Source organism: Apiospora aurea (assembly GCF_038362705.1).
Source record: "Apiospora aurea strain CBS 24483 chromosome Unknown utg000009l_segment0_segment0, whole genome shotgun sequence".
Taxonomy (NCBI): Eukaryota; Fungi; Ascomycota; class Sordariomycetes; order Amphisphaeriales; family Apiosporaceae; genus Apiospora; species Apiospora aurea.
Window position 1 is genome coordinate 1,967,730 of NW_027117396.1, and position 24,343 is coordinate 1,992,072.

Here is a 24,343-nt window from a genome sequence, read left to right on the forward strand (position 1 = left end):
CATTTCCAAGAAGAGAAATCACAATCCGATGCTGAATCATACGAAATCCCGCACATCATTCCGCTCCTCTCCCCCCTCCAAAGCACCCCCAAGGCCCCCAAAAGCCCTCTCCACCCCCTTACCGACCCGATCCCCAAGAGATGCGAAACGCAGAGAACTCGCAGAAAAGTCTCTGAACCCCTGTCGCCTGCCCACGGTCATTGGCCAATGGGGACGGAGTTGCACGCCGGATACAGTAGGCGGAGACCGAGTCTTAGACGATAGAAACTTCCCGGGGCCTGGGTATGCCTGGCTCTGCGTTGGCCCGCCTAGCTCTCTCGCTCTCTTCTGTCTAGCGTATGGAACCAATAGCTTGCGCGTTCTCCTACCTACGGAGGATCTAGTCTCGAAGTCGCCTGCTGTCTGTCAGATATGCAGCATCAGCACTTTATTCCGACATGCCATTTCATGTAGCCACGGCAGTATGGACAGAGGCAGCTATTCCACCGCCGTTCCCTTCGGAGACGGACGCACGATGCTGCATATGCAATGCCACTGTAGTATGTCCTATCTGCACGGAAAAGGGTTCGATGGTTGGCTGGCCGGCTTGCCGGCTCAGAAAAAATCCCCGAGAGAGAGATCCATTCCGTCCCAGCCATCTCCCCAACTGTGAGAGTTTCTTTTTAGCTTTCTTCAACGTTTTTAGTGCTCCCGCTTTCCCTCCAAAACACTGCTGGGGCCTGAAAGGGAATGAGGGAAGCGAGACACGAACCGACCGGCGACCGCCCCTGGCCTCCTTCACGACAGCCGAGGCACGCGGTGGGGCAGAGATCGTCTTCACCTCGACCTCGGTCAATGCATTTGTAAGCCCATGCCGATTATTAATGCGCCGTTCTCCACGAGGCTATCTAGTAGTATTAGGTGTCAAGTGCCAGTCGTGTCTGTCCAACGAGATAGCTAGCTGTCAAGAAGTGCTGTCTTCTGGGCTATCTGGGACTAAGAACGTGAACCGGCGATGTAGCTATTGCCGGTGGTGCTAGCAGGACTAGTGGCCTATTACTCGTGTACGTTGGGCGATTGCCAATACTTGAATCATGAATTGGGTAACCTAAGACGCTGCATATCTACGTCTCTGGATTAGAAGAAGAAGGGTGAGCATCACATATCATTCATACTTATTCTTGTCCGTCTCTGAAAGCAGAACTATGACTGTACATAGGTTTATTTGCCTACTCTGTTGATGAGTCGCCTCCTCTGATCTGGCTGTTCGCTGGGGTCAAAATGCCGGACATCGCCTCGCGACTCACAAAGCACAATGAAAGCACCATCGACCAGACCAATACGAAGGCTGCCATATGCATCAAACAGATGATTCGCCGGACAACTTGAAACATTATCGTATTAGCTACTCTGCTCAATTGTGACGCGATCTGGCATGCGCAGAATCGAGCAACGCGAACAGCCGGGTCCCTAACAATTCGCCCAATTGGCAGCGTGAGATTTAATGGACGCCCCACAAGAAAGTTGGCCCGCGACGCGCTCAACGCCTCTGCCAGACGCGTCAAGCTCCCACTCACGTAATTCCATGTGATCCGTCAACTATTTCCACCACCAACAGCAACGCGTCTTGAGCCGGCAATATTTTGGGTCTGCTTCAACGTCATAATGCTTGTATAATACTCTGTTCCTCTGGTTTCGTTATTGGATTGGTATGCGCGTAAAGCCATCCACGTAACCTCTAGACCCCTGATTCGCACTTTGTCAAAACGGAATGGATCGCGACGCGCCCAGCAGTCGAGTTGCCAGCAGGTACGTTCTCTTCTGCCAGATGCAGAATGGTGCAGCGGCCTGAGATGCACAGTCTGCAATGTCCTGGCCGAGAAAACATGGCTAATACGTATCACTCCAGGCCTCAGCTACGCACATACAGCAAGCGCACGACGCCAAGGGACGATAGCGAACCCCCTGCGAAGAAACAGAAAACCGCGAGCAATGTCGCGAAGCCGACATCAGCGGGCGGCGTACCAAAGGCCACCGCACCTGACAAGCCGATGCCATCACCCGCGAGGACCCTGAAATCAAAACAGCCGGAGCTGCCGACGCCGCCCCGTGCTAGGGAGCCCGCGAAGAAGGGCACCATCTTGAGCTACTTCAAAGTCACCTCTCCTTCCTCCGGAACCGCGACGCCCTGCGAAGTCTCTTCCGAAGCCGTACATCCTCCGTCCACACCACCTTCTTCACCACCGGCTCTGTCACACGACCGAAAGAGGCGACGCAGGCTGACTACAAAACCCTCCTACCAAACATCACCCGAACTCGAGAGCGAGAGGGATGTATCCGAATCGGCAGCAGAAGACGAGCCCGAGAAGAGGTCAAGGAGTGCTGTAATTCTGAACGAAGCAAGCGCACAGAAACTCAACCAGCAGGACCAAAGCGAAGAGTCCCGACCCGAGGCCGGGAAACGCGGGGCAACCAAGAAGACTGCGAAGCCGAAGAAAACAGCGACGGTACAGACGACCATAGTCTTGTCCCTGAATGAGACGGGGTTCGTGGAATGTGAGGAGTGCAATATGCTGTATAACTCGCTGCACGAGAAGGACGTCAAGTTGCATGCGCGACGGCACGCTGCTGTTCTGCGCAAGGCAAATCTAGGAAAAAGGGAGGAGGAGCAGGACTAATTCTTGTGTTGAGCATATGGAGCATTGGGCGGCGTTTACGGAGGAATACTTAGGGAATGGATGGATGGATGGATGATACCATAGAGTCGGCGCGCAGCCAGTCTTGAATTTATACCAGAATATTGGTCACAGGTACAGCTCTTCTTAATGTGCTCGCGTCGTGCTGATAGAATTTATAACGGCAAAGTTCAGAGAGTCCCTCCCTGCCTAGTTCATTCTCAGAATCTTTACTATCATGGCCTGAGCCTATCCTTCCAACGAGAACCGAAGTTGTGGTTTGGATATAAGGACTTGAGGTTGCAGGCATGCGGCAGCTAGTCCGTGCAAGTACAGTTGCGACTCAACTCATTCTAGGCGCTATGATGGTGCAGTTCTGAGGGATCAAACTTGCCACATCACAGCTGAATGTCACATCTCAGCCGGCTTTGGCGACTGCAGTTGTTCAATCCGACGCGTAAAGTGATTTCTTTCCGTTTCTTCCTGTCAGCAAGTACTTCCCTCGATTTCCCAGGTTCCCTGCAAAGGATTTCGCATTGCCTGCTACATCTATTTCGATTTACACATAGCTCTGCGCCTATGGCGGGGCCTAGCGACGATAAACGATAAGATAAGATTGTCAAAAAATAATTTGGGACCTGGGAATAGCGTCAATCAACACCAGTTAGCTGCGTCTCTCGTCCACATCTCAGCCGATTACACACAAATCCAACCAAGATGCCGAAGCCACGCTCGAAGCGCCAAGCCATCCGAGAGGAGCGCAAATCCAAGCGTGAAGAGAAGCACGCCGACGATGCCGAAGCCGAGGAACGCCAGGCTGCCAAACGCCAAAAGAGAATAGAGGCACTCCAAGAAGCCGAAGAGAATGGCGCCGAGCCGGCATTTGCGCCAGGCCACGAGCAGCCCGAGAAGGAATTCTTTGGCATGCTCACCGATGAAGAGCAGGAATACTTCCGTTCCGTAGACGAAGTCCTCGACGTCGACGAATTCCCATCGCAAGAAGACCGAGACATTTACCTTAACAACGTGTTTATCGAAGCCCAGGGCAAGGAACTGAAGTTGGCCTGCAGCCAATCTTGTTCTCGTCTGTTAGAAAGGCTGATCCTCATGTCCAACACCCGGCAAAAGAAGAAGCTGTTCGAGCAATTCGCGACCCATTTCCTCAACCTGCTGCAACACAGATTCGCAAGTCACTGCTGCGAGACGCTTTTCGTGCAATCCGCGCCCATAGTAACGCGTGAGCTCACCGGGGAGCGAGACGATCAACCTACAGAGTCCGACGAGCAGCCATTGCCTTTAATGGAAGAGCTGTTTCTTCTCAGTCTAGACGAACTGGAGGGCCACTTCAGCTATCTCCTGACCGACCGATTTGCCTCCCACAGCATCCGAGTCCTGCTGATGATCCTGTCCGGCCGGCCTCTGGAGGAGTCTTCTACAAAGTCGCTCATGCACAGCAGGCGGAAAGAGAAGATCTCCGTGCCATGGACGTCAAATACCACGGCCGACAACAGCGACGCGAGTGCCCAAGCGCGCGCCGTCCCCTCAGTCTTTACGTTGGCGGCGAAGAAGATCATCAACGATTCTACAGATGGCATGGATGCGACGGCCTTACGAGTTCTTGCGACTCACCCGACAGGAAACCCCGTTCTCCAACTGTTACTGGAGCTCGACATTTCCCTTAACCCCAAAAAATGACGCCGAAGGCGGCGAGATGACACTCCTCTGGCGACTCCTTCCCGGTGCGCCCGCATCCCTGAAGGATGAAAAGTCCCCGGCCAATGACTTCGTAAACGCCATGCTATACGATCCGGTCGGATCTCGCCTCCTCGAAACACTAGTCACCCACTGCCCTGGAAAGGTGTTCAAGGCCATGTGGAAGACCAACTTGGGACCCCGAATCCACAGTCTGGTGCGCAACGACATCGCTTCGTACCCTGCGATCCGGATGTTGAACCGTATTGGCAAGGAGGAGCTCGTGGCTGCTATGGAGAAGATCTTCCCAGAAGTTCCCAAGCTTGTCTCCTTGTCGCGATTCAATGTTATCAAGACTCTGTTCGAGCGCTGTCAGGTTCGGGAGGCCAAGGCCGAGATTGACTCGCTTATGAGGGTCCTTACCGCCGCGTTGGGCCGAGATAAGAAGGAACTCGTTCCCAAGCTCTGCATTCCCAAGCCGGCTGATGAGTCGGAAACCAAGAAGGGTCAGCCGTCCATCTCGAAGGCGCAATCGGTAATTGCTTCTCATGGATGCCACCTCACTACGACACTTCTCTCAATTCCTGGGTTGCCCTCCAAATCGATACAGACATCGCTACACAGTCTACCACGGGAGGTTCTTCTGAATCTTGCTACATCATCTGGACCAACCGCCCACGTCCTGTTAGCGGCCTTCACCAGCCCCTCGCAAGACAAGGTCTTCCACAAAGCGCTCGTCGCTAACCTGATACCCCACACCATGGACCTGGCGCAGTCGCAGTACGGCAGCAAGGTTCTCAGCTCCATCATCTACATGCCGACAAGGAGCGAGGGTATCATGCTGCCGTTCCATCTCAAAGAGCAGATCATGACGCGGCTGAGCCAGCACGAGCCCGAGCTGCGCGAGACATTCGAGGGCCGCAAGGTCTGGCGGGCGTGGCAGGGCGACATGTGGAAGACGCGGAGGGTGGACTGGATCGCGTGGGCCAAGGAGGTGGACAGCCAGTCGGGCGAGGCGGTGGAGCTGCCCTGGCAGAAGAAGGCGGCGGAGAAGTCCGCCGCTGCTAAGCCGAAGCATGGTAAGGGGGGGTGATGAGAATAACCCGAATATGGTCGATGTGGATGAGGGGGCTAGGAAGAGGAAGAGGGGGGTGATGATGAGGATGCGGAAATGAGCTAGAGAATTTCACGTTGATGTACACTACGTATCCAATACACGTTGTCCTATAGTAAGGGACAAATGTTGAGCCAAAGCCGTATCACTGTGCAGGACATTTACATTTTATCTACAATGGACTACGTTGTGTTACTTAGTAGCACGTACGAGCCTGTCCCCAGGCATCTACCGGTTTATCCTAGGGTCGCAAACAAGAACGAGGTCATGTACAGGCATTAGGTCTCTTATTTATCCGAAGTGCGTCATATAGGTCTCTCAATTGCAGAACGTCGGCGAAATCTCAGTCTATGTGTGAAATGGTGAGGAACACCATCTTGAAGTCGTATCAAGGAGGACAATCCGTCCTAGCATCCTCTCTCATCCCAGACCCCCACAGCTCACAACCCGACGCAATCCTCTTCTGCAGAAAGGCATGGATAGCCTAGTCACTGTAAGGACTCGTCCACTTCCTTCACTGCATATCGCGGGGTATGTACGAGAGGCGCCTTAGCTCGGTCGATGGAACCTCGTGCGTCTTCCCCAATGGTAATAGATGGGTCCGCGTGGTTCGTACATCCTCGGTTCAGGCTTGTGTTCAGGTAGATCCTCCAGCTTGAACTTTGAGTCGTAGTCAGACTCGACCTTGGGGTTGACATCGGGCTTCTCATCAGGATCCGACAGCTCCACCCGCTTGACCTTGGAATCGTCGGCACTATCGTGCTCGACCTTCATCACAGCCTCAGGCGCCTCCTCCAGCTTAAGCTTGAGGCCATCGACATCGTCGTGCTTGAGCCCGGTCTTAACAACTTCGGAAGGCTGCTTGACTCCAGATGTAGCAGGAGACGGAGATGCTTCGCTTCTAGATCTTTTGGACTCTGTACCATCGTCCGAGACCTCAGCTGCCTTTCGTCTCTTCTTCTCTCCTCCCTTCTCCTCCTTGTCGACTTTGCGCCGATGAATGGCGTCGCTGGAGACGTCCTGAGCCTTTGCTATTAATGGCACTCCAATAACACGGTCGTGAAGCATCAGCTATGTATGTACTTACTTGGTTCTGGCCAGAGGTACTCTCTTCACTCATGACCCCGCGTTCTGCCTCGTCAACAACCTCGTCAATGGCGTTGCCAAAGGCCTCGCCAGGGGAAGCTGGCTGGTTCATTTTAGTCAGCGTTTCACTGGATAATAATCAAAAAGGATTTGTGACGTACAGTAGCCATTTTAGGAGATGTCGTAACTGATTCAGCTGGATTGGAAGAGGCGTAGCCAGCCGTGACAGAAAGCGAATATGGTCGAAAGTGAGCTTTGGATGTTGACGTTGAAGCACGGCCAGCTTTTATTCACCTCTTGACGGGAACTAATTGCAGCATACTGCAATCGACACAAAATGAAGGCGAGAAATCAATGTTTATGATCCGGGTGAGTTGTAAAAATAATTATCTGGCCGGGGAGCTTCACGTTCTTGACTAAGCGAGATAGGATATTTGGGAATTAGTATGCGTTTTACACTGTTTCTTCGCCCGATGGCCACTTTGTTGATATAGAGCTGATTTACGTTTACAATTAAAATAGATTTCATTGCAGAGAATGTCTCGAATCTCTGTATCTAGCCACATTATTAACGGGTATCGAGTCGTGATGCCTTCTCTATAACAATGCCCTAAACACCGACCAGAAGCCATTTCAGAGAGAGAACCCATCTGTTGAGGGTTTATACTCCTTGTCGGGGTGTCGAACGGCAGCCAGCGCCCGCGGTATGTAAGGCTGCTCTGTCGACGGCTGTTGAGCTGGCTCCTCCTGCTGCGGCTCGCTCTCTTTCTTCACGGCATGGTCCTGCGAACGGAGCGCTTCATCTCTCCGTGCCAGTCTCTCCCGCAGTCGGCGATAGAAAAACACAGTCCCGACTCGTTTTCTCCCATGGCACTGCGGAGGCCCGGCTTGCTCCTCCTCCTTCGGCTTCGGGCGCTTCTCCGCACTGCCGCTCTCGCTGCCGCTCTCGGTCTTGGTGGAGATAGTACCGCCCGGGATTTTCTCGGTCTTAGATGTGCTGGGAGGCGAAGACCCGGCAACCTTTTTCTTCTTAGAATAGGGCTCGACATCCCAGTCCTCATCCTCGACTTTGACCTCGTCGTCCTGGGATTCAGAAATCGCCCGCTTTTCTCTCTTGATGTCGTTGTCGATGCATCTCAGCTTTCGGTGCCGAGGAAAGACGGGGCTGGGAGCACGAGGAGGATCGACCTCAGTCTCTGTGGCTGACGACGCTGGTGATGGGGGGCCGCTGGGGGTAGCGAGCTACAAAGGGATGTCAGTATGGGCATAACAACTTGTGAGAGGCTATACGTACATAGTATCGCTGTCATCGTCCAAGGCCTTGCTGACTGCCTTATAGACGGCTTTGTCAATAACCCTTCCAACGACTTGACCGACAGCCTGTTCAGTGGCCATGTCAGCCATCTCGGGCTGGGGAGGCTGCTAACAAATGTTAGTGAGGACTTCCTTCAATAGTAATGGGGGAGCGACGAGGCCTTACAGTATTCATTGTTGTTGGTTTTGGATTGTGGAATAGCGCAGTGTCTTGGCCTAGAGGTTGCGAAAAGTGTTGCCTCGTTGAACCTCGCTCAATCTGGTATCTTCTGGATTTGAAGGTTGCGATAACCAGGCCTCCTTCAGCTGACTTTGAAAAGGTAAAGTTGGTGTATTTTGCAGCTCGCAGTGGGAGAGATAAATCGCAACTCGGTGAATAGAAAGTCCAGTGAGAATGGGATTCCTTGTCAAGTCGAAGTTGATAACCAGGTTGGACGAATCCTTCCACAGAGGAATTTCAGAATAGGTTGTTCGCCGAAGAGGAATGACAATCAAAAATGTGTGGTCAGAGCTGTATAGTCACAGCTATTGTCCGTATGTATTCCAGACTGTTCCCTCACTTGTCGGTCACAACTGAGCATTTGAAACATAGACGCACTTGAGAAAGGGACAATGACCAACACCAAAACCTTCCTTGATAATTATCTTGAAACCTATGCTATCTCCGAATGACGAACCACAAGCAGAACCTCCTACAATTATGGCGTCCAGGTCGAACCCTTTCGGAGATACCTGAAAGCCTTTCATCGTCGGTGTACCATCCTGAAATACCCAACATCCAACCTTGATTCTCCATCAACCGTACGAAGGATGCTCCAAACCAACGTAAAAGTGAGTAATCATTAATAGTCGTCGAGTGATATCAGCATTCTAGCATCACCGAGAAGTCTGCAGATGAGAATGCCCCGTGATAAGGGGGCGCGATTTCGAGGTCAATGTGGTCTTCTTCTGCCTAAAGGCAAGATCCCGGGCTTTGGCGATGACATCCAGCATATCATTATCGGTAGGGGATCGGGTTTGATAGGGTCACATTCATCTGTCCAAGTCGCGTCTCGGAGGCGGCGTGTACCTCGGTCTCAGGCGAGCAGCTATTGCAGCAGCAAGCGAAGTGCTTTGGAAGTCGCCAGCCCGCCATTGGTGCTCATTTGAATTCGGGTAGGCATTCTTCTAAAGGTAATTGGTCGTGACCTCCTTGTTCGGCTGGATACTTCGGAGGGCATGAACTATCTATGATTTGGAAAATGAAGCAAAACAAATAGTCCAGTAACAAAAGGAGTATATAATCAGATTAAATGTGCAACCGTTAAATGAAACAACGAGGAATAGAAGGTATGGAGAGAAGGGACAATTATATTCGTTGATTTATTGACGACGTACTGTCTATGAGTGGCATTATCTGACCCTAATTCTACACACAATTTCCATCAATGCCACTCGTTTGTCACAGCACATTTCCATCAGCGGCAGAAGGAATGCTCTGCGCTAATACAGAGGTCACGATGAGTCGCTTTTCCTGCCGAGTGAGTGAGCTGGGAGCAAGTGAGAGAAATGCCAGAAAATTTACGTACATGAGTCTTCAAGTCGTTATTGAACGAAAGCCTTAACGGCCTCGATCTCGTCGATTGACTGTGACAGCATCAGTGATACCCCAGGGGAGGGCGTCAGATACCAAGGGACTTACGACGTTGAGAGCACAACGCTCCAGGCGCTTGCGCAGGGCGTTCTCACGAGCAAGACATTCTTACCACTTCTCAGGAGTTTAGAATGCAAGAAGGGTGGTCAAACCCAACACAGAGCCGGCGGATAATCATGGCCTGGCGATTAACCCGCTCTTCACTCTCATTGTCGCCCAAGGTGGCGAACATGCGGGCCTGCTCTGCCAGGCACTGCGACATGTCGAGACCGACGAGGCCTTCTTGCTCCAAAACCCCCACTAGCTGACGCGATGTAGCGATGGCGAGACGAGTATCCGCCATCGATGGTGACTCGAGTCGGTGGTACTGCGTCAGGACGTCGCGGAAAGCCTTCAAGTTGCCTCTGCGTTGTTCTGAGGCACGGTGGGCATCGTTGTTCGCATTGCAGCAGTCACACCGACAGACAAAGTTCTAATTCGCCAGTCGAGCACGTCGCTCTGCTGCGGTCAGGTAAACTGACTCCTGGAAGTAGCTAACGCTGATCTCCTCGCCAGCGTCGATGTCATGCAGAGCGTGCAAGTTGACCGAACCGGTGTTCGGATTGTAATACATGAAAGCATTAGGGGCACAACTAGACGCGGTTAGAAATAGGTGTATCCATACAGCATGACCGGGTTCTTACTCATGATTGATGGCAGCAAGGCCGGGAGAGAGAAGGCAACCGATGCCAATGCCCTCGAAGCTGTTAAGCTGGGCGATTTGGCGGAGTCGACGCGGCTTGGTGGCCTGGGTGTCGCGAACTGCACCGGCAGGCAGCAAGGCGGCCACGTCGCGGTGGCCAGCGTACAGCAGGGCGAAGAGTTGCTGACCAGCTTCCGGGAGCTGCGGAAGCTGCTGCGTGATGGCGGCGACGAGCTCGTCTCGCGACTCGTACACCAGCAGAGGCTCCTCGGACACCACCTTGAGGCCCTTGGTCAGCCGGTGTGTGGCGAACAGGCCGAGACACTTCATCTTATCGCCGCATTGGCGAATCTCGACATTCCAATTGAGCCGATAAGTAGATTCCATTTTGTGGAAAGGACTAAGCAACTGTCCGAAGAAGAATATTCGGTAGCGAAGGAAAGCAATGGGAAAAGCAATGAAAGACAAGTCAGTTGCTCAAAAAATGGCTGCCAACTTAAATTAACTGTGTGGAGGATTCCAGGAAAGTGGCAAGGAAAAAGGCGAGTTGATCCCAGTTGGCTTTTTGTGCTGCTAAGGCTGCTAGGGCTGTGCATTGAATGCAAGCTCGCTGATAGAAGTTCGCTCATTGTCTGATAACAGACATTGTTTCCACTCCCAGCTCACATTGGCATCAGATACAGTTGCGCTACTATTATTCGACAACTTATAAGAGTAGACACTTGGCATTTGGGCAGCCCAGACCCTTCGCTATATAATCTTGATTGTCCCACGGCCATTGTGTGACCAGGAGAGACTTGAATAGCAGAAATATTAATGTGATTATCTTGGGTTGACAGTAATTACCACAAGACCTGGGTTGAGACTCCTGGGGTCCTAAGCTGTTTATACGTAAAATGCTGACACTGGCCTGGTTCCTGGATGACTCTTCCTCCGAGCCAAACAACACGCAGTTGGATATATATCTGATCACTACTGCAGCAAAGCCTGGGATACAGGGATTGCTTAGGCCAAATATGGTTGCCCACTTACCTACACTCATGGCAGACAAACGTTGGTTGTCAGATTGGTGCAGTGAGTCTTAGTGACCAACACGACTGCTTGTAATCAAACCAAAGCCTTTTGTTTCTGCTTTGTCAATATAATAGGTTGTAATATGTGTAATGGTTTCCCATCAGCATTATTCAGGACAGATTGTTGAAGCGCATAATCCAAGCCAGAGTGATAGCACGTGGGTGTAGCTACATACTACCTGTGTTCTTCAACATCTTGACCACCAAGAACTGCAAATCAGCCTGAACAAACATTATGATATCCCAAATGTGACACTGACACATGGGAAGTGGAACATACACATCTGCTGTCTGGTAATTACTACGTCGATTTATCACGGAGCCCCCATTTTGCCTCTGCGGTCTTCCACGCATACTGTAGAAATTACCAAGGAACCAATGTTGTCTTTTCCTCTCACATTAAAGGAAAGGAGTTTGTATATATTCTCTATCTAGACTGGAGAGAAAAGCCGGGAACTTCAGGGAAGAGGTATCCAGTCGTAAGGGACTATTACGCCCTTACCTCTGTAGGCACCTCAGTGTCCCCCTTGAATACTATTCGTACATGTTTTCGGACAGAATTTCAGCTTTCTGACCTTGGCGCCAGCATAAGCGGTGGCCACCAAGGCATCTCTGCGGTGTCAGCGAGAGAAAGATGCGACTGCCCGAGACCGTGGCTCTGATCCTGACAGGTTATCCTAGAATAGGTTAATGAGGCTCGTGGCAGAAAGGATAAAATTGCTTACACCTAAGAACCAATACAAGCATGAATCTCAACGAATCCCTTGAACAATGACTGCGCTCATCCTTTATTGTGCCTCTAACGGCACGAAGGGTGATCGGCACCAAGGCACAGGCGCCGGGTGATCATGGCGCGGCTATTGGTAATTCTCATACCATCAATATCGCCGATCATAGCTTGCAGCCGGGCCTTCTCTGCCATGCGCAGCGACAGCTCCAGGCCAATCAAACCCTCGGCCTCCATTACCTCCCCGAGCTGGCGAAGGCTGTGGAGGGCAGCCAGTGTGTCATCCGGTCTGGCAGATGCCGCCAGGTAATAATCGCTGAGCTCGTCCCGGAGTCCCTTCATACGGGCGCGGCGATCGGAGTTTCGTCCTTGATGGTTTGTGTAAACATATGTAGCAGAAATGCCTTGCGAGTCTCCACAGGCGACAGTGTATTCTACCCGTTGACAGTTAAGAAAGAAGAGAAAAGAGGATCAGTTGTGTGGTTTATACACGTATCAGGTAAGAATGGTTGAAATATAACAAAGAAAGGCGCAAGGTGTATAAGGAGAAATGGCACTTAGATTTATTGCCTTCTCGGGGATGTTGTCTGTGCTGTGTCCAATATGGTTTGGACGTTTAGCACAAAATCTATAGCATAATGACTCCTATTATACAATATTCTCGACCGACTTCCGTAGTAAGATAACCCACTATCTACAGGAAGGATGGTCAGCTCCGACACAGAGGCGACGTACAACCATGGCGCGTCGCTCCGTCATGCGGGCGCCAACGCTATCGCCGGTAGCTCCCTGGAGTCGACCTAGCTCTCCGATGCGAAGCGATAGTTCAAGGCCGACGGCCTCTTCCTCCTCAATGAGCTGAATGAGCTCACGGAGCTTCGTGATGACATTCAGCGTGTCATCATCCGAAGGTGATTCGGCCTGGTAATGACGAGTTATCTCGTCCCGAATCTCCTTCATCCGTTCACGACGCGTCTCAGAGGCGGCGTGTGCCTCGGTCTCGGGGGAGCAGCGATTGCAGCGGCAAGCGAAATTCTAGTTCGCCAGGCGCTGTTGGCGCTCGATCGAGTTCAGATAAACGCCGTCTTGTAGGTAACTGACGGTTACTTCTTCGTTGGGTTGGATGTCACGCAGGGCGTGCAGCGCGACCGATCCGGTTTCGTAGTTGTAGTACGCGTATGCATTGGGAATGAATGCATCTATGAGGAAATGTCAGATGGGGTCCGCGGTGAGAGGGTTGTGCGTTGGTGTTTACTTACACGTGATTGACAGCTGCGAGGGCCGGCGATATGAAGCAACCAGCTCCAGCTCCTTCGACACTGTTCAAGTGTACGATCTGCTGGAGGCGAGCAGTAGCGACGGAGAGGCGGGCACGTTGCTCGCGTTCATTCTCTCCGGTCATGATAGGAACCAGATCAAGTGGTCCAGCGTACAGGCGTGTGAACAGTGCCTGAGAAGCAAGTGGAAGGGCATGGAACTCATAAGCGACATCGTTGATCATGTCCTGTCGAGTTTCATCGACGAGGAGGGGCTGCTCGGACAAGATCTTCAGGCCCTTGGAGAGCCGAAGCGTAGCGAAAAGCCCAAGGCCTCTCTCAGGCGAGTCGCATTGGCGAATGGCAACATTGCCATTGACGGGATGCTCTCTGATGGCTTGCGACATGATTGGCGATGGGTTGAACGCAAGAAGGAAGCAATTGCAAGAGTGAAAAGTCTTAGCCAATTGTAGAAAGAGAGAGCAAAAGGTTGGGCAGAAATCCTGTGGTAACAGTTGGGGTGTTCCACTGGAGGTGCGTAGGAAAATTCTGCAAGCAGAGCAGGAAGTGAAATGAGCTAGATGAGAAGCTCACTATTTAATGCAGTGGACGGGGGAAGCTCAACATTGAATTCAAGATGATTATAACCCACTGATAAGCTGAATTGAATACAGGCTACTGATTAAGGCATCAAGTGAGCTCTGAGGTTCCAGTGCCTTCTACTCCGGCCACCTGATTATAGCCAGACGGAGCAGACACCTGAGCATCACCTCGGAATCACTACTTCGGCGTATCCTATAATTAAACGGAGACGGGCTTCTAAGCTCCTAATAGATTGAAATCAGCCTGAATGGCTTTCATTTATAGTGGGATGTGTATAGTAATCACCGACGTATAATGACTTACAAAGAATACGGAAATATATTTTCATTGGCCCCTTACTCAGACGGACAAGCATATGCTCCAATGGCTATGAATTGGTCATAAAAACACAGCAACTAATTTTTCGCAGTACCATGGAGCGTAGCAGCGAGTGGCTAATTTGAACAACATTGACTGTAAACCAGTTTGCTAACACACATGGTGATTCCCATGAGCAAGCAGAACGCTGGACCTCAACCATGACACATCTTGTTTGACGCTGTACATGGTGAATTTACTGGCACAAGATGTAAAGTGGGCAAATGTGATGAACATGACAGCGCCCAGTTACCAGAAGGCCCGGAAACAACACTCGCCAAACCAGCATGCGTTACTGATCTCACCATCACCAGAAAACATAATGTAATGTGACATTCGTCATGGGTGCCTGCCACCTGCGAAGTGAAACAGACAAATCTGCTTCCTCGGCCTTATTCAGGGGCTGCCGGACCAGGACTTTGCACAAATGGAATGTTCGTTTAGACAACCGAGTGCCGAGATCTACCGGCAATGCAGATCTGAACCCCTAGCTTCGATCTTAGCCTATCTTGGATCAGTGTTGTTCGGTAGTAAAGTAGTAAGATTCCATGTCCCATTCCGCGGCCATACGCTGCTGGAGGATTTGCCAAGCCGGCTCCTTCCGAGAAACATCCGCTCTAGCTGAGCGTATGGCATGTAGAAAGATCGTATAACACCAATAAACAAGAACCTCTTTGATCATCATGCATCAGATCTCTGGGTATTGGGATATGATCTGCATGTTCCCAAGTGCCAGAGTTCGTTGCTGCAGAAATCGCGACAGATTCCTTATGATCCTAATGGCTATAAGTAGGCATTCCCCGGCCGCCAACAAATAGATCCCGATTAAATCATCCACCGCCGCCATTAGGTTTACTTCACTTTCAGTAGCTCTTTATAGTTACGCAGTACCAACCGTTCTTGAGAGTACTCATTACGGGCTCGCCTTGTACGTCATGTATACCATCCTCACACTGATGGGGCTATTACCCCTCTTCACCATCGCCAGGCCAGTTGGTGATGGTGTTAAGGATGTCGGGAGCCCCGAGTGGTTGAGGAAGCTCCAGGACGGCATGTCCCTCAAGAGGGACGAGCCTTTCTGCCAGATCAATGCGGTCGTCATCAAAGCGTTGCTCGCGGATGTTGGCGGCATAAACTACTGCTCCAAAGTTCTGAACTTGGCCACTACGACACTGTGAGTCACGAATCGTAGTTGCAAGATCGGAAAATAGTGACTGACACCGTATTATAAGGACAACCACCGTATATGTCACGTCGTCGGCCGTGTCTACGGGACTAGTCTCTACCATCACGGGTCCGACTGTATCGGTTGACCTTTCAACAATCACTAAGGCGACGAGTACACCTGCGCTTGCTACGAGCTCCAGCGCAATCTCTCCTGTTACATCATCTGCACCTGTGAGCTTCGTAACGAGCACCACCACGAGGGTGGAGACCATCAGTGTTGACGTGACCGTCACCAATCCAGTTGTTCAGGTAGGTTGAGCCGCCATCCATAGCTGTCCAGATACCATCCCAATCTCCTGCTATGCTAACCACCATCACTACCAGACCGAGACCACGACAACTACAATCACATCTCAGACCCTCCTCACCTGTCTCAGCACCGCCATCACCGCCAACGAGCCCCCTCCGACTCTGGTGGCGAAGTCGGCAAGCGTGCCAGTGACCCCAAGTACGGCCCCAAGCCCATCTACATCCCGATCATCTGGAACGACGCCGACATCCTGCAGGCCTGCAAGTGCCTCGCGCTGCCGCCGCTGTTCATCACGGCGACGGTGTCGGTGGTCGACATCCCCCGCCCGACCGCTGCGCTTCCAGCCGTTCCCGTCGCCGGGGCCGGAGGCCTTCTAGGCGGTCAGGGCGGGATCCTCCGCCGCATCAACGGCGACGACGAGCGCTTCTTCACCGTGACTTTGACCACGACCGCAACCAACACCGTGACCATCACGAGCCTGTCGACGAGCACGAAGGTCGAAACTGCGTACGCGACGTCCACGAGCATCGTCCCCAACGGTCTGGCGTACAAGAACTACACCCACTCCTTCGACGCCACCGACCTCTCCAGCACCAACTCCTTCACCTCCGCCTTCTTCAAAAAGCGCACGCCCGTCGCGCAGGGCACCCTCGGCGGCATCTCGTTCGCGACGCCCAACTGGCCCTCGGATCAAGGGTTCACGCCGGAGGGCGGCGGCCGGATTGAGATCCCGGGGCTCGCGGGGTACATCGACAACACTCGGAACGACGCGTTCCTGATCCAGGCGTTCTTCGTCGCGACGTTGACGGGGGACTACGCGTTCACGTCGGACGGGGGAAGATTGATAACTGGTAAGCTATGTCCTTGGTACCCTTCCAATGACTTCAATTTCTCTACCAAAGGAAAGGGATAGGAGAAAAAAACAGAAAAGGAAAAAAAAAAAGGAACCAAGAAGCTAACAATACCCACACAGGGGCATGCTCTGGCTAGGCGATCCCGCCTACAGCGACTGGGACGACAGCAACGCCGCCCTTTTCGCGAGCCGGACCGTGTCCGGGGGCGCCGTCGGTGAGACCACGATCCTGAGCCTCAACGAGGGCGACGCCTTGCCCTTGACGTGGCTCTGGGTCAATGGCGGCGGTGCTGCGCGGAGCCACCTGAGCATCCGGCTGCCCGACGGTACGATTGTTGACGAGGGCGATGTGAGCGCTTACTTCGTCCGGGCTTGCGACGACGGCGTGTTCGTTTGATTTCCTTTTCCCTATTTTCTAACGACTTGATTTATTCGTTTTGGACGACTTCATGACTAGGACTTATTAGCACTTGCTAACTCGGTGGACAATGAAGAAAGAGTATGGAGTGGATGGGCGAAGAGGTGTTTCGACTACACGTTTCGTATTCCAAATCAATCGCAAGCTTATTGGTTCAATGTGGTTATTCCATCGGTTCGTACCTAGCAGACTGCTACATAGCGACAGTGATGGGTTGCACCTCGAGGTAGGAAGACGCTGTTGCAATCCCTCTGTTCCAAACGGGGGCTCGTGAAGGTGCAGACAGCCGACAATCTGAGAATCACTAATGAATGCACTGAGCGGCATTCGTTTCAGAATGATGGACATGCCGCTGCGAAAGACCGACCCGAATCAATGGCAACCTCAAGCCATCTTAATGTTCCCCGCCTTAAGCTCCTTCTCCGGAATATTAGCCAGCGGACCTTTCTTGTTGAACGCATGCTTCGCCCGCTCAGCCCGCGTCCACTGCGTAATGTCGTACTCCTTGCCCCCAAACTTGGCGCTCAGCTTCTTCAGCGACGCGAGCGTCTTCTCCCAGCCCCACCGGTCCGCCTTGGCCTGGCCGGCCAGCGGCGCGATGCTGGCGCCATCCTTCTCCTCCAGCGAAGTCACCAGCTCGTCGGCCGCGAACACGCCAGAGGTCGCGAGGTCGATGCTGGCCTTCTTGGCGTAGGTGACCACGCTGGTCCGCCAGTTGGGCTTGGCGTCCTCCGCGTCCACCTCGCCGCTGTCGTCGTCCTCGAAGCCGTAATCGCCTAGGTCGGAGGGCCATTCCAGGTAGACGGCCATGACGAGACCGAGATCCTTGATGGGCGAGTCGGCCTTCAGCAGGCCGGCCTTGTCCAGCTCGTTCAGCGCCGTGAGGAACATGGTACCGATGGCTTTGATGGTCTTATTGACGCGGTCACCGTCATCGCAGCCTAAGTGCCGACTTGTCAGCTTCTTCTTCTTCGTCTTTACGGGTTGAACGTAGATTCCATGATCTTTGTTATCTTACCAATCCAGGGGCCGAGTTCCGTAGTCATGAGCCAATGAGCCATGGCAGCGACGACGACCGCCCACATGTGCTTGACCGTATCCTCATCCTGTCCTTTCTTCTTGAACTGGTTGTCGAAGGCGACCATCTGAGCAACGGATATATATATCATTAGCAAAGCACATTCTCATCGGTGTCTGATAAAGCATTTAACCACGATCGTACCATTCTTTCCACGACTTCCTGCAACCCCGACGTCATACCCCCTTGGTCGAGTGCGAACGCGTCGCGTTTGAAAATCATGCTAAAAAAGAACCCTTGGACCCCAATAGTGATCGTCCAATTGACGCCAGGGCCAAATGGTGGTGCTCGAGCGCTGGACTTTAGCGCACCGCAGCCCTACGGTGCAAAAGCGTTAGGTGATATCACCAGCTAGGTTACGCCCCAACCCAGACTCGCAACATTAGCAACCATTCCAGCAAATGGCACAATGCCATTGCGACAGTGACCTATGCTTGCACATCATGAACAAATGATGCTCAAAAGAGGAATTGCAGGATATAGACATAGGCAAACAGTTGTCTGTCATTCGCTTTTTGTATCAGTGAGACGTGTGCGTGTGCGAAGCCCTGCTTCAGGGTACCCCTGCCTTGGAACAAGTGTTAAGTTTGGACCCCGAATATTAGAACATCAGATGAGAACATCGTGATATCACAAAGAAGAGCCTCGAACCACCATCAGTGCTCGCAATTGGGCACTCGTCGCACTCTTTGGGGGGGGAGAACCGTGTCGGTAATGGCGCATTCTTCGTACGCACCAGTGATATCCAGAACTGCTCATCTCGAGCAATCCCACCCGTTAGCCTCGACAAGTGATAAAATGCCAATGCGCAGATTGAGAACCCGCCAGTTGGACATATGTTGAAAGACGGCAAATAAAGACGCCATGCTCTTATCACCATCTGACATCACGGGTCATCGTCAAACACGACTGAGTCCCAATGCCGCCGCTTTGCTGACCTATCGGCCTCACCCACATCATGCCGATCCCGCTTCGGACTCGCAGCCCCATGCTTGCCCTTGCCGGCACTGCCAAGATTGCTAAAACCCAGCCCCTCCAGTTCGGAGTCGGAGTCTTGGTCAAGTAGCATGTCCAGATCGCGGTCCACGGCAGCTTGGTCCTGGTCCTGGTCCTGGTCCTCGGTGTTTGGGTGTACTTGCAAGACCCCGCCGTCATGACCATGGTGCACGCCGGTAGGTCCTAGAGGGTCCGGGTCGTTGAGTAGAGCTTGAAAGGACTCTGTTTCTTGCTCGTGGTGATGGTGGTGGGAGTGGTGTACTTGTAAGTGCGGATCGTAGGAGCTGTCGGAGAGTGAGGTGTGCGCTACATGTGGGCTTTGGTGTGACGGGATAATATGCGTCGGCTCGAATGCGTGAAAGTGACTATGGTGATGGGCTTGCTGGTGAGGGGCTTGCGATATGATTTGAGGGTCTATTGGCTGGTAAAGGGCGTGGGCATCGTCGTGCAGCCCGATCAAGGCCGAAGCCGCCTGCGTGGCACGGTGGACTTGGGTCATATGGTCATGGGTTTGGTCTTGTAACATGGGGCTGTGCGACTGCAAGACAGAGCTGTTATGAGCTTCCAGTGGGTGGACAGGATTCAGTAGCGAGGCGATGTCACCAGGATTCGCGTAGGGGTTTGCATTGGTATGAAGCGGGGCTATGGTGTGCTGGTCGATGGCCTCAATGCCAACTGTCACATCCGGCGTCGGGAGTGGTGAGATGGCGACGGCATCTGGGGTAATATTGAGATCATCTAGGCTGGTACTGAGGATCCCCCTCCTTCCTAGGCTCGAGGCAGGCGCCGACACTTTGCTCAGCTCCTTACACTCAGGGCAGAGTCTAATTACATCGGACACAGTTTCCTTGATGCGACTCCAGTGGTACCGCTCGGCAATGGTGGCCGTGGTCTTGTTGATACCGGAGTGGCTCCCATTTTCATGCATGCGCTTGGCTATGTCCATCTGCTGCACAGGGTCGCTGATGACCTCCTTGCCTTTGAGCATGAGGACGTCGTTGTCAAGGAGTTTATAGTGCGTCGCAGCACTACGCAGTCTACTTTTGTCGGCACGGTTAGACCCGTCTGGATAGCGCCCATGCTTGAGGTAGAATTTGATCTTGTCGAAACGGTCTTCACTCACCGGCCCCTCGGCGTCGTCTCCGACGAGGTCCCGACCGTAGATGATGGCATCCACCAATCGGTCAGGGTAGGACTTGAGCCTGCCGCAACCCTTGACGCGGCCTATGCGCTTGAAGCCCAGAGCATCCCAGATCTTGCATGACGCCACGTTGGTCTCGTACACGAGGTTGAAGACCGAGTAGGAGTACCCAAGCTTAGGGGCCCAATCAATGTAGCTCTCGCCCATCAGTCGGCCGACGCCACGGTTTCGCGAGGCGTCTGTGACCAAGAAGCCAGCGTTGCAAACATGACTGCTCCGGCCAGGATAGTTGGGCTTGATGTAGAAGCTTCCCAGGCATTCCTTGGACCAATCTTTCCCTTCGGTGACATCTTCAAGGCTGCTGATGTCGCCGAGGAGCATGATGCCCGCAAAGTTCTGGAACCAATAGGATGAGAACTTTTCCAGAGGCATGGGGTCGATCATGGGGTAGGTGTCGCCACCCTCAATCTCCTTGGCAAGTTGGTCCGAAAGATACTTGAGCAGAGTCTGTGGCACTTGGTTTTTGGACACAAATGGCAAAATGGTGGCCACGGTTTGACGGTCTCGCAGCGTCACTTGACGAGGCCGGACGTCAGGAGGCAGCGTGGGATTGCTCGGGTCCGGATATGGGAGAGCGCCAGAGACTCGATGAATGGTCGGGCTCTCTGGGTCATCCATAATAGCCGGCATTGTGTGTATATCTCAAACGGCCGCGCCAGAGCCAACCAAGTCAACGAGACTGGAAGTCTGGGTCAGCAAGAGTCACAGGTATCTCGAGAGCCCCTTGCAACAGAGACGCGTAACAAGCCCAGGGGCTGGCTCATAGTCGCTGCCATCGTTGTGTGATGTGTAGCACAACTACTTGCTCAGCTCTCAGCTGGTCTTGTTTGCTGGCATGGCTCTTCAAAAAGCAACTTGGAAGCCCAATGTGCGCACTTACTTCTGAGAAAAAGGTGGTACCAACACAAGGTCCCTGAAAGTACGATCACGTAAGTGGATGCAGCCGCCCAGAGCAAGGTTCCCTTGGTTGTCTCCCTGCTGTTCTGAGATGTTCGTGGTGATGAATTGTGCGCAGTTTCCAGCACACTGCCCAGGACCAAAAGGCCGAAGGAAACAGGCGGGGTAACTGCCTACAGGCCTAGTAGGCCCAGCAAGCCCAGCTGCTCGCCAGCTGGGCCGGGCTTATGCGTCTGAGCAGTCACTGGAGGCATAGCGTTTAGGCGATAAGATAGCCCAACCATCCGTAAATCGGAGGATACCTAGCGGCATGCGACAGCAACACCCGATACATTCGTCTAACCTACATTCCGCAACATACGTTCGACATGCAACCCGATCCCCTGGCAGGCATTTGAATCAATGTTTACTTTGGAACACTCCCGATGATCGGGCAGGTAGTAGGCGTCAAGGCTGCCCAACTTGGTTATTGCAGTATCTTCCCTTTGACCGCGAAAGCAAGTCGCATGAGAATGGGGGTTCGGTCCTTCTCTCGATGCGAACAGTGGACAAATCCATGTCAGAGCTGAACTACATATCCACATGTCTATTGCTACGTCTACTGCGCTCTGCTTCCCAGTGTGTTTCCTGAAGCCGGCGCTATAGCTTGCTGTCGAAGACTCATCGGGCCCAGCCCCTCCGCCGAAATAGAAGATGATGCGATGCTGGCAAGTGTTACTCGTCGTTCAATGTCCTTCTCCAGCGGGTTTGAGCATGGAACCCCTCGTTAATTAACTGAGTACGGAGTTCCAGATGCTGGATGCGCGAGCGCGCGAGCTGGACAACGTACTCAGGATGCGGTGCGGGGCCTCGTGGCATCGTCAGTTGACAGGGTGCCCCGCGCGATCGTGAGGCGTACTGGCACTAACATCGCTTCGAAACAGGTACAAGTCCCCATTCCCACCGCAGCCAAGCGGGTTTGTTTGTTGGAAATGACGCCCTCGGCCCATATAGGCAATCAGCTGCTGCTAAGTATATACGATCTACGGGCCAAGATTGATAAGAGAAGAGGTGGGACAGACCGCTAGAAAGCCCCTGCGCCCATGGTGACACCACCAAGGTACCAACAAGGTTGGGCTGGAAGACGTGCGCCATTCGCGGTAGAACACGATGCGACCCTGGCGATCTCAACCCGACCCAATAATAAGCTGTCTATCCTGTCTATCTTGATCCGAGATAGCGGTCTGGCGCGGTGTCTGAGGCGACGCCTGGTGGTGGTCTCGTTTCAAGGCGAGCAGTCGCCTGTGTCGCACACCTCGGGTGGGGCGCCGTCGGGTGTGTGGTGTCGCGTTCGACAAGCCGATATGCGCTGCCATGCGCCTGCTGCCTGCCCAGCTGCTGCCCTGGAGGCGGTGGAGACCAGCAGCCACTCACAATCCCGCATCTAGGTATACCCCGGCGCGTCAGATCCGGGACAGTCTCCACCGCCCGCAGGGGATAGGCAGCCTGGGTCTCTCTCCAACATGTACGCTGCGCAGCTCCGCGCCATCACTGCATGTCCAAGTCGCCGTACCCGCTTGACCGCCTGGACAGCGGTCTGGACAGGCATGGCAGAATCCGGGATGCCGTCCAGCAATTGGATGTGTGATCTACTTCCATGTTCGGAAGGAGTGGCAGGCCTGACAGAGGCCATGGTGCTAGGCCGCCTCTGCCGTGGTTATAAGTTGGCAAGGAGACAGCCTCCCAGTTTCACCTTTCTCTTGTCCATCACATCCCACAGTTTGCACAACAATCCAACATCAGTTCGACATCTCTCTCTCTCTCTCTCTCTCTCTCTCTCTCTCTCTCTAAGGTCCTCTGATCTTCATTCTAAGCTTGTATCTCATTATATACCTTGCTTGTACCTAAGCCCCATTTTACAATGGCTGCCGCAGTACTCATCCCTCTTTCCACCATCAACCAGAATGGCGGCATCCTGCCTGCCAGTGCTCTGACCCAGCACGTCCCTCGCCATGGCCGCAGCCGGGGCATGAGCATGAAGGGCAAGAGTGCCAAGGGACGAAGCTACAGCATCGTCGAGGACTCGGACGTCACTGTCGCCAAGGCCATCTCCTTCCTCCTCAAGCGTGCCGCCAAGGCCGATGAGACCGAGGCCGAGTCGGCAGATGAGGAGAACGACTACCTTGTAGCGGACGCCGAGGGCTGGGTCTCTGTTGCTGATCTTGTAAATACCGTAATTCGTTCCGGTGTTCAACAAGGGACTCTTACTAACAACGCTGCTTTAGCTTCAACACCCCAACATGACGGAGCTTCGAGTCGACATCGAAGGCGTTCAGCAAGCTGCTGCCTCCATAAGGGCACGCTTCACCCTCCGCCAGAAGTCCAACACCGATGCCGAGCGGGCAGACAGCTACCAAGTCCGCCAGAATGGCAAGAGGACCAGCCTGCAAGCCCCCGTCCTTGAGGGTACTCCCCTTACCAAGAACTCGGACAACCTCCCCGAGTACGCCGTCTACGAGACGACCTACCAAGCCTACCCCCTCATCCTCGCCTTCGGCAGCATCAAGCGTGCCGATGGTGCCACACACTCCCCCTTCTCGGCCGTCAACACCACCGACGCCGAAGTCAGCATCTGGGTGCACCTGCGCACCGCCATGGAGCAGGCCCCCGAGATCACCTGGCAGTTCACCACCACCGGTGGCCTGGTGACCTCGGAAGAGGTGCCCAAGAGCCTCTGGAAGAAGGTCGTCGGCCGGCGCCAGGACATCGGCCTCCTCCTGGAGGACGGCGAGGTTCGCAAGGAGGTGCCCGGCTACCTGCGCGGCAAGGGCGGTAAGGGCAAGGCCAAGAAGGGCAAGGGCATGCTGCGACAGGAGGGTCAGGAGGGCCGCGTCGCAAGTGAGTCCTCGGACAGCAACAACGAGGAGGAGATATAAAACTGAAGGGAGAATGGCAATTCGAAAGATACCTGGATAGACATGAGACATGAGAACTCATTTAGAGCAGACGAACACCACAGACACAGTGGATGCCGATAAACCAAAGGCATCTGGCCAGAGGAGGCCGAAACATAAATAAGAGATACCCGTTCGCATTCTATATGGTTTCTTCCACAGACTATTAAAAGCACTGTGAGTATTGCTCGTTCGCCTAACAAACAGAGGCATGGCGGAACGAGTTGTCTTAATCATTCTTAGTCACCAAGTTAAAGGAAATAGGTATAAAAGAAATTGGAGGTGTGATGGTCGTCACC

General features: G+C 53.2%; 10 protein-coding genes across 10 annotated transcripts; 4 read left to right on the plus strand and 6 right to left on the minus strand.

Moving 5' to 3' along the window:
* Positions 1-1,750: 1,750 nt before the first annotated feature.
* PG986_013717 (uncharacterized protein) lies at positions 1,751-2,657 on the plus strand (the record flags this gene model as incomplete). The annotated part of the gene is made up of 2 exons (XM_066849939.1): positions 1,751-1,788; positions 1,889-2,657. 2 exons carry the CDS (start codon positions 1,751-1,753, stop codon positions 2,655-2,657), a joined length of 807 nt encoding a protein of 268 aa, XP_066694082.1.
* A 714-nt stretch (positions 2,658-3,371) lies between these two features.
* Positions 3,372-5,439, plus strand: PG986_013718 (pumilio-family RNA binding repeat domain-containing protein; the record flags this gene model as incomplete). Its single annotated transcript, XM_066849940.1, has 2 exons — positions 3,372-4,298; positions 4,366-5,439. The coding sequence occupies 2 exons, from the start codon at positions 3,372-3,374 to the stop codon at positions 5,437-5,439; spliced, it is 2,001 nt and encodes a 666-aa protein (XP_066694083.1).
* Positions 5,440-6,009: 570 nt separating this feature from the next.
* Positions 6,010-6,658, minus strand: PG986_013719 (uncharacterized protein; the record flags this gene model as incomplete). Its single annotated transcript, XM_066849941.1, has 2 exons — positions 6,010-6,486; positions 6,548-6,658. 2 exons carry the CDS (start codon positions 6,656-6,658, stop codon positions 6,010-6,012), a joined length of 588 nt encoding a protein of 195 aa, XP_066694084.1.
* A 521-nt stretch (positions 6,659-7,179) lies between these two features.
* Positions 7,180-7,950, minus strand: PG986_013720 (uncharacterized protein; the record flags this gene model as incomplete). Its single annotated transcript, XM_066849942.1, has 2 exons — positions 7,180-7,788; positions 7,837-7,950. 2 exons carry the CDS (start codon positions 7,948-7,950, stop codon positions 7,180-7,182), a joined length of 723 nt encoding a protein of 240 aa, XP_066694085.1.
* Positions 7,951-9,611: 1,661 nt separating this feature from the next.
* Positions 9,612-10,562, minus strand: PG986_013721 (uncharacterized protein; the record flags this gene model as incomplete). The annotated part of the gene is made up of 3 exons (XM_066849943.1): positions 9,612-9,897; positions 10,015-10,125; positions 10,177-10,562. 3 exons carry the CDS (start codon positions 10,560-10,562, stop codon positions 9,612-9,614), a joined length of 783 nt encoding a protein of 260 aa, XP_066694086.1.
* A 1,485-nt stretch (positions 10,563-12,047) lies between these two features.
* Positions 12,048-13,638, minus strand: PG986_013722 (uncharacterized protein; the record flags this gene model as incomplete). Its single annotated transcript, XM_066849944.1, has 4 exons — positions 12,048-12,409; positions 12,674-13,010; positions 13,077-13,174; positions 13,275-13,638. Coding segments are annotated over 4 exons (801 nt in total). The 3' UTR covers positions 12,048-12,407.
* A 1,488-nt stretch (positions 13,639-15,126) lies between these two features.
* On the plus strand, positions 15,127-16,918 carry PG986_013723 (uncharacterized protein; the record flags this gene model as incomplete). The annotated part of the gene is made up of 4 exons (XM_066849945.1): positions 15,127-15,365; positions 15,424-15,485; positions 15,743-16,519; positions 16,659-16,918. The coding sequence occupies 4 exons, from the start codon at positions 15,127-15,129 to the stop codon at positions 16,916-16,918; spliced, it is 1,338 nt and encodes a 445-aa protein (XP_066694088.1).
* Positions 16,919-17,323: 405 nt separating this feature from the next.
* On the minus strand, positions 17,324-18,084 carry PG986_013724 (uncharacterized protein; the record flags this gene model as incomplete). The annotated part of the gene is made up of 2 exons (XM_066849946.1): positions 17,324-17,880; positions 17,958-18,084. 2 exons carry the CDS (start codon positions 18,082-18,084, stop codon positions 17,324-17,326), a joined length of 684 nt encoding a protein of 227 aa, XP_066694089.1.
* Positions 18,085-18,903: 819 nt separating this feature from the next.
* On the minus strand, positions 18,904-20,844 carry PG986_013725 (putative SPT10-transcription regulatory protein; the record flags this gene model as incomplete). The annotated part of the gene is made up of 1 exon (XM_066849947.1): positions 18,904-20,844. The coding sequence occupies one exon, from the start codon at positions 20,842-20,844 to the stop codon at positions 18,904-18,906; it is 1,941 nt and encodes a 646-aa protein (XP_066694090.1).
* A 2,167-nt stretch (positions 20,845-23,011) lies between these two features.
* On the plus strand, positions 23,012-24,026 carry PG986_013726 (uncharacterized protein; the record flags this gene model as incomplete). The annotated part of the gene is made up of 2 exons (XM_066849948.1): positions 23,012-23,314; positions 23,376-24,026. 2 exons carry the CDS (start codon positions 23,012-23,014, stop codon positions 24,024-24,026), a joined length of 954 nt encoding a protein of 317 aa, XP_066694091.1.
* Between the last annotated feature and the right edge of the window lie 317 nt (positions 24,027-24,343).